The following is a 13162-nucleotide window of genomic DNA, read 5'->3' as shown; positions in this document are numbered from 1 at the left end:
ACAACAAAAAAGATCTTTCTTAATCTCCTGAAGAATCATTTACTTTTCCTGACACAGGCATCTCTTGTATCACAATGGGATGTGTTACCACAAGCTTCTAGAAACTAGATGTCACAGAAACAGTGATTAAAAAGAAATGAAGTAAAAGGCTTCCATCAGCATCCTTGAAGACTGACTTTTGCAGCAGCTATAGGTGATAAGCATCAGAATTCAGTACAAAACTTATCATGGAAAGACACAGCCAAGATAGATTATTTCCATGCTTTCCCTAAGAACTCCAGTATAGGTCTTCCCCGATCACTGAAACTCAATTTTTATTTTTCTGTCTTCCTAAGACTTTTTCTGTGTAGACATCTAGAGCCAAATATTTCAATCAGTCTATTCCCTTAGTTTCCTTTTGTTCTTTCTAGAAGGCTGGTGTAGTTTATTCCCGATACAGCACAGCACAATCAAAAAGGTAACAATAAGCCTCACTGATAACACTGTGGATTAAAAGCTGTAAAAGGTAGGTCTTTGCCCACTCACACTCTCTCATTTTTCTCCCTTACAATTTTCTTCCATTTGTTTCTATAGCCCCTACTCACTGTTAAGTTTCTGTTACCATTCTCTCCTGATGAACACATCATCCTTGTTTAAGGTGACTTCCTTACCTCCTCTGGTTCATGCTCAGGTGAAATCCTGACCAAGTCTGGAGAAAGATCCCATGATGTACCGAGACACTCAGCTCCATGATGTTCTCCCAAAAATCATAGTATTGTACATACAATGAAAACCGTTACTTTTACTCCCAGCTGCTCTGTTACTAGCAGACTGCTGCTTCTCTTAAAATCTCAAACTGACATTGGTCTCTTAACAGTTGAATTCTCAATTGCCAGAGCTGCACGGGACAAATTGAACACAACTATGTATAGTTTGGGATCTTTGGTTTTTAGGCTGAACCTTTAAGCATACAGCTTTAAGAATAAACATGCCCTCTCACAATTTCCGCTCATAAAAGGCAACAGTGTTCATAGTATTTAGTTAACTTAGACACAGAGAAGCCAGGCTAAGCATTTTGGGCTTCATTTAGGTACCAGTCTTCAGTTCTACATATCCCCTTGTTAAAAGCCCGAAACATGCGGCATAGAACAGAGATAAGGTTGCCCTGTCTCAACTGCTACACTTACAAACATGAATTTTAACACTATTTAACCCCCTAACACCAAGATAAAGTAGAACACAAAAATGGAGTACACTGCAGTTTTGAAGCACAATAATAATACTGGCCAAACACACTGAGAATAGTTCAAAGTGATATTATGGTGAATGACATATGGACATTTTTAATTATATGACATTACTTTGCTGTATTTAAAATTTAATTCCATGATTTTTCTGTATATAAGTTAACAGCTTTTGCTGTACTATTTACAGTCATCCTGAGAAGCACAAGTTGACGTGTATCTTACTATAAATACATGGTGCGTTCTGAAAAAACTATATATTACCTTATTTTAGTACTAACTTCTGTGTTTTTGTGTTAGTGTTGGTCATCCTAACACACAAATTCTCAGCAGTATTAATAGTGCACGTAAGCCTTTGTGACTTAATGGGGCATTAGTGAATGCAATATTTCAAAAGGAATATTCTGACAAAGTCAGAAAATTTTGTAACACTGAGCTAATATGGGATGCTGCACAAGCAAAGTAGGTTGAACATTCGAGAATAAGGTCAGCTGCAAATACCTCTAATTCACTAGACTTGACCAAAACATGAGGTTAGCCCGAGCAAAGGTTTTCATCAACAGGGTTTGTATTCACATTTCCCCAGCTGCAATGTCGCACCTCTAACAGCAGAGTATGCCGAGTCACTGTGGAGGATGAGACAGGGGACAAGGAACGTGCTGGAAATCTTGTAACTCACATGATGGACAGTGAGTACAGTAACTCCACCATTCACCTTCAGAAGACACAACTACTTTCAAGATGAAAAAGAGCAATGTTGAATTCCAAGGCACCTCACGCAGCTGTCTGTCAGGCTGGTTTGGGGTGGGTTTTTTTGGAGAATGTGTTGGTTTTATACAGGACTGATGCTTTGTTTAATTATTTGTTTTGAAGCTCTGCTAGGAAAATTTACATAAATCTAACTTACACAACTTTAAGAGGAGCTTATCCTTTGTTGCCAATTACAAGTTTTCAATATATTTACTTCTCTTGGTGATAAAATTCTGTTGATCATTTCTTGCCAAGCCAAACATCCTCGGGTGCCCATTTTTATAATTAAGCTTCTAAAATTAATCTAAAAACAACTGTGATTTTTAATCTTTGTAGTAGGACTGTTGCTAATGACTTCTTGCAGCTGAAGCCCTGCATGTACTCATACTGATAACATTATCTTAATTTGTCCTTGACATTAAAATAGTATTACGTAGTAACTACCTCCTTTATCTCATTCCCAGTGCATTTCAAACACAAACAAACAAAAAAACCCCAAACAAGCTCCAAAGCGTTTACAGCCCTGCTGAAACGCAGACTCTTCCCAAACTTTAACAATCCTCTGGAAACCCTCTGAAGATTTTTCTTTTTTGCCAAATGGGATTCTTCATGTTAAGTCCAGACACTTCGCTACAAATGAGTTTCCTCCCCTTCCACCCCAAAAAATGTTTCACCAAAACAATTATGATTTTTGGAAAGCATTATTTCACTAGGACAGTATATGAATATGCCAAACTTGGGGAACCAGGGGACTGTACACTTCAATCGCAGGTTAGACACAACGTGAGAGCAGAGACAAGGAAAGACATGGAATCACAGGTGGAAGAACAAGTAAGAAAATATAAAGGAAAAATGAGAGCTGAGGAGTGGTTTTAGAAGATTGTATTTTTCAGAATTCTAAAAGGAATTTTTGCTTACTGAAAAGTCCTAATCACAGGAGGGATCCAGGAAACCAACAGTTTCCTAGTCTTCAGAAAAACCTAGTGTTCAGAAACACCTAGTCTTCAGAAAAGGTTACAGAAAAGATCATCAAGATAGCTCTATCCCAACCAAAACCAGTACACACTTTCTGTTTGCACAAAATTATTTTAAATATTGTTTTAAAAAGACATATATGGTTATATTGATCCTTCCTGAAGGACATTTTCTCTTCCTTAGACATAACAGAGAAATCACTAGAAAATTTAGTTCATCATAAGGGTTAACAAATAGAACATGTTGACAAGGTTAGTTCCTCAAATAAGCTTCAGCAGGACACCTTGCCATAAGACCCCTAACTAACTTCAAATTCCACGTATATCATGACTTTGGGGAGGAAAAAACAAGAAATAAAAAAAATAATGTATAAAAGATAACACAGAAGAGCCCTTTGGTGATGTTCAAACCTTTACCATATTTGAAAGCTGCTTTAAAGAAAAAAAGTTTCTCATTTTCTTGTGACCATAAAGACTTTATTCCTAGCTGTCAACTAAGGCCTCTCCTTTTCCACAACTTCCACAATATATTTCTTTATTACATATTTGCCCTGCAGGCAGCGTAAACAGGAGAGCTTGCACTTGAGGACTTAACAGAGGACCAGTTCCCTGGTTGCAAAGAGAAATTTGAGAAAGTGGTGATGGAGCAGCCTAACAAAGAGCACTGGGATGCGCTGGTAACACATGCACCACTTACAGGCTAACTTCTCCATCCCCTCTCAATTTCACTGCCTAAATAGTTCAAACATGCTCTAGAAATGGGAAATTTTCCAACAGTGTCTAGCAGACTGTTTCAAACAGCCATCTTTTCTTGAGCAGGTGGAAATAAATCAACATCTATTACAAGGCCACTTTCAATCTTAATTCTGATGCATTGCTGGTTATCAAGCTACAAAATACCCCCACACTTTTGGTGTTTAAATTTACTCTGAAGCTCTTATTTAGACAAGTAAGATTAAAATAGAAATGAGAATCAATAACTAATGATAAAAGCAATAAATTCAAAAGTACTTACATTAAACTTAATAATGTCATATATCAAGTACCGAGGGACAACCTGTCCATTAACCTTGTCGATGATCATTTCCTTAAAAGAAAAGGGATAACATTTAGATTTATTTCACGAATACAGAAGAACGTCAACACATTTATACATAGTGCATGTACCTGTAAGCGTGATGCAATCAAACACTGGCCACATCTTTATTATCAAAAAGATTTTACAATAGATCAAGATTATAAAAATATTATTATGGTCTTAAATCTCTCTCATGAAGCAGTCAATAAGAAGCCAGGAAGCTGTACTAAGGCTCCACATTCTGATCTGCAACATTTATATACTGGTTTCCCCACAGCTTTCAAAATCACTACCTTTCCTGAGTGCATAATGAGTTTTTAGATACCTTAGTAAGAACCACGATCTTAAGTCAACCAAGCACTTTCAGAAATCTTGCCTACAATAAGAAGTACAACAGCAAGGCAGTAAAGAACAAGCATTAACATCCATTTTCTATGCTCAGGTTGAACCTTTTCATCTTAACAGCATCCTAGGCAGCACTGAAAACTCCAATTTGCTTGAATGTTGCATTGTGACTAAACAGTAGGGTTCCTTCAAATGGAAATATCACAGATACTATCCGTATCACATGAAATCAGTTAACTTTCAATATATATACTGGTAAATCTTGAAAATATGTCAGCTAGAAGAAAGACTATTAATGATCAACATCCAAACACAAAAGTGTTTCCTGAACTTACTGGTACATACAAAAATATATACATTTTACATGCTGGTGCTTACACCTGTAACTCAGCTTTCCTGTTATATGAATTAGACATAGCTTACTAGTTTGATAAACTAATAAAAAATATTTAGTTTCATATAAATTAGTCGTGATTGAAAATAGTAACAATCAACCAACAGGTAGATCCTTTTCAGATACAACTTTGAAATATTCAGTTTTCTAAATGCAATCAGTCTTCTCCCTGCCCCTTTTTCTCCCACCCAATTCTTGGCTAAAAAGTTAGTTGTAAGGATTTTTTGTAAGCTAAGGATTTTTTGCTGCTAATATCAAGTTAAAATTCCAAATTCACAGATACAAGATAAAACAATTGGAAAAGGTAAAAATATTTCACTATAACATTATGAAAACAAAATTGTGAGCTCAAGAATTATTCCAAAAGAGAACCTTACATCAACTCAAATTAATTTTGTTTAGTTTGTTTCTTGCTAGGTCAATAGCATTTTTATGTTTTACAACCTTTTAACTTCTCTTAGAATCCATAACTTCTGCAAAGCAAACCCAAACAAGAGTCTCAATGTAAGACTGATTTTCAGCCTGTACACATACCAAGCTTCTTGAATTGTACCTAGTGTTTAACCACGTTTGGCTCTGAAAAATAAGCAAGCAGTTGTAAAAACACAGAATTGTTTAAAAGCAAATACAAATCCTGAAGCATCTAAAACTAAACTAGAAGACATGAACCTGCTGTTCTCAAAAACCACTGGGAACTAGAAGTTGCCTACTTAATATTTTGGAATCTCATCTTTTGTGAACACAACACTGAGATGGAGATTGGGCTTTCACAGCCAAATGCAGCATTCGCGTTTGTTGTAAATGACTACTTGAAGTGACATTACACATCTTGCCCCATCATAAAAAAAATAAAATAAAATATTAATTCCATGAGTGAAAAATATTCCTTTGTAACATTACAATATCTTATTCCTAACTCTAAAAATCATTTAATCACAGGTACCGTCAGAATTCCTGATAGTAATCAGGTGAAATGAGTAACAAAGCAAAACTGAAACAAAAGAATGCTACCATATTTCTTTAGTTTCAACCACATTAGCAGGTGAAACAAATTTTTAAAATACAATTAATTGAACATATATTTAAGGTTTAAGGACTCATTTCCTCACTATGCATATCGAGAGCCTCAGTTTTGATGCAACGCTAGCATTTGTATGCAAACCCCTGAAAGCATTTCAGCGCCTAGTATCACAAGATTTTAAGCCTAATTTTCAAAATCTGAATCTCTGGATATTCAGTTTAAGAAGAATTATAAAATACAGCCAAGAGGACCGAGAATGACTTTTTAAACCTTCTCCGGAATGTTCAGTTTTAACACAGAGTTAATTTTAGAAAGAATTTTTTTTCTCTACTTCAGACAAGTATAAACCTTTTTGACTCTATTACTGATCAAACTAGCCTCTTTCCTCACATCCTCACTTCTTTTCTTCCTCCCCTGCCTCTTGTTCTCTTTTCAGGTCCAGACTGAAATCCCAGCTACCAGAGCAAATAAACAATAGCACAATATGCCCTAGCAGTAGAGATGACAAATTCCTGTGCTGCTCATCTCCATCATGACAACATTCACTGCTCCATTCGTTATGCCAATACAACTGTCATAAGGCAAAAGCTGTAAAGTGATCATAAGAAGGATTCAGCTTAGAAATACTCTAACATACCATTATTTAACAGTTTGATTTCAGAATCTTCCTTGAAATTACGAGAATTGAAAAACACCTCAGGGAACAGACCTCAAAGGCAAGTTCACAGACTGAGGGGAAAATCTAGTATTTGAGAAACTGACCCCATTCAAACTCACCCATTCCGATCTGAGTAATAACCTGATACTATAAGGCTACATTTAAGCCAGTTTTTAGATAACTAAAAACTGAAACCCAAAACCACTCACATGACTTGATAATAGAACACAAAAGTATCCACAAGACGCACCTGCACCCCTGCATTTCCTTTTATAGACCCCATGTAGATTTACAGCTGCTATTGTGTGTTTTAAAATTAACACTGCTAGTAAGTATGATCTTTACCGCTTGTCCCTTAGCTGCTACTTTAGGTATTAGCTTAATCTGCGAGCTTGCAGAACAAGGTCTAATGGCCCGTTTCTTCGATGTAATCTGGCAAAACTGTGCTGGTGTTAATCTCCTTTTCTTAATCTTCTGGTGCTGCAGAGCACAGTCTTATAGCGTATTAGAAACGGCAACTGGGCTAAGAGCTTTTAGCTTGAAAAATACCAAAAGAACAATGCTCATGGACTTCTCCTTTTTTCCTTGAATCACATCTAACAAGCAACTTGGACTCAAAATAATCCAAAATTTAATCACAAAGCAAAGGATCTTATTTTACCAGCCACTTGGCAGAATGGATTTTTTGCTGAGACAGAGAATGGAATCAGACCTAACCACACATCTGTTTGTTCCTTTTCCTCCTGTGCCATGCCTTGCCTTTCCTTTGTCCATTTACCTTCAACACAATTCTAGCCACTGCTGTCTTTCAGGAATGGAAAAAGTTGTTTATTTTAAATCTGTTTTGCACAAAGTGTCAGCCTTTGCAAACGCAAAAAAGTTACGTCATTTCTGAGAGAGCTTACAAATAAGTGAGGTCTGTACAGATACAATAACATAAATCAATCTCAATCTCGCCCTCCACTTTTGGAGTTCTTGGCCATCCCAAGTCTCCAAGCATGAACAATATTTTATATATAAATAAAATATATACAAAAATGTACTAAAATTGTACTTGAAAAGAAGTATTTCAAGCCTAAGAATGCCTCTGCATTATCTACTCAACTGTTCCAAAACTAAGCAGAATGCCAAAAAAGTTCCTGAAAATCACTAATTAGTTTTCTTGTATGGCAGCCAAAACACTTGAACAAAAATCTATGCATTCCCTCAGACAGCAGCGTGGATGCAAAACACTTGACTTCTAAAGGAATACTTCATATTATACTAATCACCTGTAGTTAATATTCAAGTTGGCTTTAATGAGCTTTGCAGAAAACTTTTTTCCATGCCAGGAAAACAATCACAACTGAAGAGCTGGAGATGAGCACAGAGTATTGCAGGAGATCTCTCATCACCCAAGACGTAACTGATCACAGGAAGAACTGTTTCCAAGTAATTTCAGCCTGAACTGAACCGTAAATGCATTTGAAATTCTCAAAGACAACTACATGAAAGGCTCACACCAGAAGCCTTAAAGCAAGTTAATAGATCACTGAATTAATGGAAATTGTCTTTAAGAAAGTTTTATACACACTGTCATTCCAAGTAAAGTTAGGGGAAATTACCTAATCTTTTGTATTCTTAACCCAAGTAGTTGTTTTGCTGCATGGCACTGATATCTCTGTTTTGTCTTTCCTTCTTTCTCACACTTTTTAAGATTACTGTAAAGCAATGCAAACTGAGCCACTTCATTCTAAACTTTCATTCTCAGAGAGAGAAAGGTACTTCAAGGGCAGTTAAGTACGAACTACTTCAACCTGTAATTAAACAAATAACTTCTGCAGCCCTTCAGCACTAATTACCAAAATATGTTAACACAAAAAAGCCAAATTTTTCTTTCTATGGATTAAAAAAAAAGAAAGGAATCATGCATATATCCAGAGTAAAGAAACAGTCATGGAAATCATCATTTGGCACCAACATTAAACAAATATTCAACTACAAAGTTAAGCTGTTCTGATGCTTCAAATAATAGGCAAATTTTATTCTCAAACCTGTTGAAAGGAATTTCAATTGAAAAGAAAAATATTCCCTGCACAGCTTGTTTTTTTTTTTTTTTTAAAGTGACCATACTTAAATATATTTAGAACTCTGCACTATGAAAAGTATATATCCATTGAAAGGTTTTAGTTTTATCTCAAGGTACTTCATTCCACTAATACTTGTTCATTGAATGTCATTTTGCTTTCCACTTCCTGAAAAACTGCAGGGGGCGGGGGGTTGGGGGTCACAGTAAGACTAATTTTGTACCAATACAGTGAAATACTGAAAACCACTGTGACAGTCAAATTTTGACAAAACAACAAATTAAGTGAAGTTATAGTTCACGTCCTGGGTAACTGAGAGAACTTCATTTATTCCTAAGAGACTTAAACTATAAATCTAGCAAACACAACACACCAGATCAGAGTCCCTCCCCCATGCCCCACAGCCACATTTATGCACATATCTCAATATATGTGCATCCCTGTCTTCCACCACGTACGTATTAGCCACCCTTACTAAATCATCTGTTTTGAGATGCAAAAACAAGAGCAGCAGTTTCCCTGAAAAACACCTAGGATTGCACCATATGGACACCAGCAAGCCATTACTTTCTCAAGAGCCTTAAAAAGAGCAGGGGAAAAAAAAAATTAGTACCAGGCTTTTTATCTCAACAGTATGGAACCATTAAGAATACTATTATATATGTCATTAGGAAGCTGCCTGGCTGAAGAGGCTCCTACCAGACATGACAGCTTGGGCAACCACTTTTGAGGTGACAGCATGGTATTTCTTGAATTATGCTCTCAATTTCTCAGTGAAGCAGAGGTGGAGGAAAATATTTCATTATCTGCTCCCCTGTCCCTGAGACGGTACGTTGTTCCGTGCAATAATTATCCTCACAGATTCGATTTACACATGCTTCATATGTAAATGTGTGTTCAGTAAGACAGATCATTCACAGAAGTGACATTTCAAGAAGGATACTGACAACAAAGGGCTGAGAAAGGAAAGAAAGTTAACAATGACAATATGGTCTCCCATATCTGAAAGGTGCGTCAGGCTTCAGAAGACCAACATGGAAGATCATCTCAGATATTCAGTACTTCAGCAAGCAAGAGTGACAGCAACGTAGAGATCCTCCAATGCTACTGCAACATGATAGGAAACTGCATTCACCTACATTGACAGGTGTATATAGTATAAGAGCTAATGAAGTTGCTTTGCTCATCTAAAACAGGAAGGTCAAGAAAGAAGTAATCTCTTCTTGCGGCTACCATTCTGAAAAGTTTACCAAGAATACCCCAGGCCAGCCTTCAAACAACAAATACAGATGTTTCACAGCTTGTTTTATAACTACCTTATAAAGTTCATCAGCAAGTTTACATAATTTACATTAGCATGACAACGTAGAAGTGTTTTAGTCTTAAACAAACGTTAAGTAAACCACTTCAAAATCAGTCAATAACTCAGATGAGCTAAAAATAAAGGTGACAGAAAGAAAGACATCAGTTCACAGAAGTCTATCAAAATATGATGAAAATTTTATCAAATTTTAGAAATATTTACATTAACTGGATGAAATTGACCACATTTACTGTATCAAAATGTAAAGGTGTAACAAGAGATGAAGTTATGTATTTATTTCTTTAGATTCTCTTCAAGCATTTTCTCATATTCAGAGAATGTCATCTCAATACCTTGATTTATTTCAAAGACGAACAGCTCCCCCCAGAGCAGTCATCACTGCTATTCTGTAGACAAGAAATTACTTATTAAGTGCGATTCCCACATTCAGCCAGTGGCTGCATCTATATTACACCTGAAATCCAACAATTCGCTGATCCAGGCCTAAAAGCTTGGCCCTGTTTCTGAACAAAAGCAAACGGCATGGAAATTGTTACAATAATTATACAGTATGCTCCTTACCCCATCCAGAAGAGTGTTTGTTAGATGTGTGCGAAGATCTTTGCGAAATGGAAATTCCAGATTAGATACATGAAAAATCGAATTGTCTCTATCAATCATATAAACTTCATTCTTGCCATCAATCAGCATCATGTACCTGCAAAGGCAAAGATATTATACTTAGAGGTATATCCTATATCTCTACTATTTTGATTTCTATTAAGTGCTAAAAAAAAGCGATCATGACAAATGTTATAAAAACACATTTTAGAAGGAATTTTTTACCGTTAAAAGTTTAAACTTATTTCTTCAGGGAAATAGATAGTTTAGTTCAATGCAATTATCACAAAGAAAATATTTCAAAGATATAAGTTCAGGAAAAAAAATACATATGAAAGTATGTTGCTGTGTCCACATAAAATGATGCCTGAAAATCTATTAAAACTAACAGAGTTTTTAATGCTGTAAGAAATACATGAGGCTAATTCAGTTTGATTCAGCTAAAAGATCTTTTACTCCAGTTTTTCCTTTACTAAGTGGATCAGAACTTTGCCTGGTATAAATCCGTAGGGTTTCATTTAAAAGAAACCCCTTTTCCTGTCTACCACTGGTTATCTAACACCACAGTACGGCAAAGTCCCAGCCAACTGTTGAGCCACTTCTCATTAAAACACTGACAAATTTAGCCAAGGTAGATTCCCCTCACGTTACACACAAAGAAAACCCCAAAGCTTACTACAGTATCACCTGCAACTTGTTAGCTTGGTTCAGTTGCAGACATCTGAATTTTCTAACAATTTCTTTACGACAGTATTTGGGAGCCCAAATCATTGATTTGGACTTCTCTATGATCATCCCACAGCAGACTGCTCTACAGGGTAACATTCTGTACACAGGAAAAAACAGTGGACAAGGAGAAAGAAAAAAACACTGAATAAAAGATTAAAAACCACAAGAAATGATAAACAGCATGACAGCTGTAACACACCCGAGTTATCTTTGTAAAGCTTTCTTTGATCTTTGCAACAAGAGTACTAAAGTAGAGTTTCAGGAAGAATAACAAGGCAGCTGCACAAAGGTCTTCTCAAACTTGTGCAGCGCCGTAGGAGAGCGCACCTTCTGACTGGAGAAAATAAACTGAAGAAATTTCAGCGGAAACTAGCATCAAAGGCCAGATGCAACAAGTCAACATCTTGGCAGTGAATGAGAAGTAATAAAGGTGCTGAGTATATACCACAAGCAACTGAAAGCAAAGACTAGCAGCTTGAGACTGATATGGTAAAGGAAGATAGAAACCGTTGTGGGAGCCAGAAGGTTGGCAAAGCAGAAAAGACCAGAAAAATGCCATTTTAGAACCAACAAGATGTGATTGCACTTAGTAAGACCAGTGAAAAGAACAATACAGTTATCAAGATGTGATTAAATGATCAGACAGGGAACACCATGGCTTAACAGCAGTGCAAAAAGTAAGCACAAGAGAGACAAAGTTAACATGAAGACTCAAAAGTCCAAGCTCAGTGTCTCAGTCAAACCTGAGTTACCTCAGTTTTACTAATTACCACCTGAGCTGCTGTAACTGAACTTATGCCTGATCATGCTATAACTAATCGTGTTGGTGGTCTACACCAGAACTGAGAGCGTGACTCTAAACTGAGCTTTATTTCACTGATCCTTTCATTTCACTTTGCACACACGTGCTAAAAGCACAAGTGTTCTTACAGTTCTGAGAAAAGTCAAAATCACAGAAACTCAAAAAAGAAGAGAAGAAAACAGGAGCGCTACCAACGATCAAGATAGCTCAATGGTTCTAAAAGTTCACAACATTTCACGTTCTTGAATAGCCTCTGATACAAACAGCGAAGAGACACAAATCTTCACAGAGCAACTAACCCATTTGGATCGCAGTACAGTTTCTTCGACAGCACAAAATAGGGAAACACTTGATTAAATGTAAAAGATTGTAGGAGTTTGACCATCCACAACAGAGTATTTTGAAAGAAAGCAAGCATATTTTGAAGACTCATTCAGCAAAGAACTCTTCATACTTGTAAAAGTTTTTGGATATATGTGGGATGGGGAGGGAGGGGGAACTTTTCATAATTCATCCATTTCTCCCTGGAAAGTCCTAATTATGAAGAAATAACAAGCTATCAGTAGTCTTTTCTAAAATTCGCCATTGCTTTTTACAAGCAATGCCCACCAGATCTCTACTGTCAAAACAGAGCAACGAGCATCCCCCAGAAACCCTGCAGGCAAACGGTCTATACGGGCAGCTGTCCTGGCGGCTGCACAGACCCTGCCTCTAGAAATCAGCAGATCTGACTACAGGAGCACAGTACCGCCGGTGCACCCTAAATAAATACTTTCTTCCAACATTATGACTATAATCATAATTCACTATAGATCAGCTCAACTAGCATTTGTCCACATACAAGATGAGTATTTCAAGATGTTACATATCAGTTAAAAAAAAAACAAAAACAAAACAAAACCAAAACTTATATGAGCAGAGGATTAAATCAATTCAACATTAAGAGAGCTGAAAGCTGCACACGAGATGCTTTATGAAAAAAAAAATAATTCAATATACATTCAACTAGATAACTTGGCGCCAGTTCTTTAGAAGTAAGAATAATCTACAGACAACATTGATTTTCAAGCCACGTAAATCTATTCGAGACTAAAACTAATTTGCATTTTTCTCAAAAATTAAAGAAACCGTGGGGAGGGAAGAGGAGGTGTGTAAGTAACAGAAAAAAACATGCAAACTGCTTTACTTTTACAAATAA

At 36.4% G+C, this 13162-nt stretch overlaps 1 protein-coding gene across 2 annotated transcripts in view; it reads right to left on the bottom strand.

Moving 5' to 3' along the window:
* Positions 1-13162, bottom strand: part of RNGTT (RNA guanylyltransferase and 5'-phosphatase) — a 188731-nt gene that overhangs the window by 125750 nt on the left and 49819 nt on the right. For both annotated transcript variants that reach the window (XM_054194690.1, XM_054194691.1), the window contains exons 9-10: positions 10395-10530; positions 3963-4034 (exon numbers count right to left, since the gene is read on the bottom strand). In XM_054194690.1, coding sequence (XP_054050665.1) covers positions 3963-4034; positions 10395-10530 — 208 coding nt within the window. The remainder of the gene's footprint in view (positions 1-3962; positions 4035-10394; positions 10531-13162) is intronic.

This window comes from Rissa tridactyla, chromosome 3 (assembly GCF_028500815.1).
Source record: "Rissa tridactyla isolate bRisTri1 chromosome 3, bRisTri1.patW.cur.20221130, whole genome shotgun sequence".
NCBI classification, from domain to species: domain Eukaryota; kingdom Metazoa; phylum Chordata; class Aves; order Charadriiformes; family Laridae; genus Rissa; species Rissa tridactyla.
Note: the sequence above shows the minus strand (reverse complement) of the source record. Positions and strands in the feature narration are given on the sequence as shown.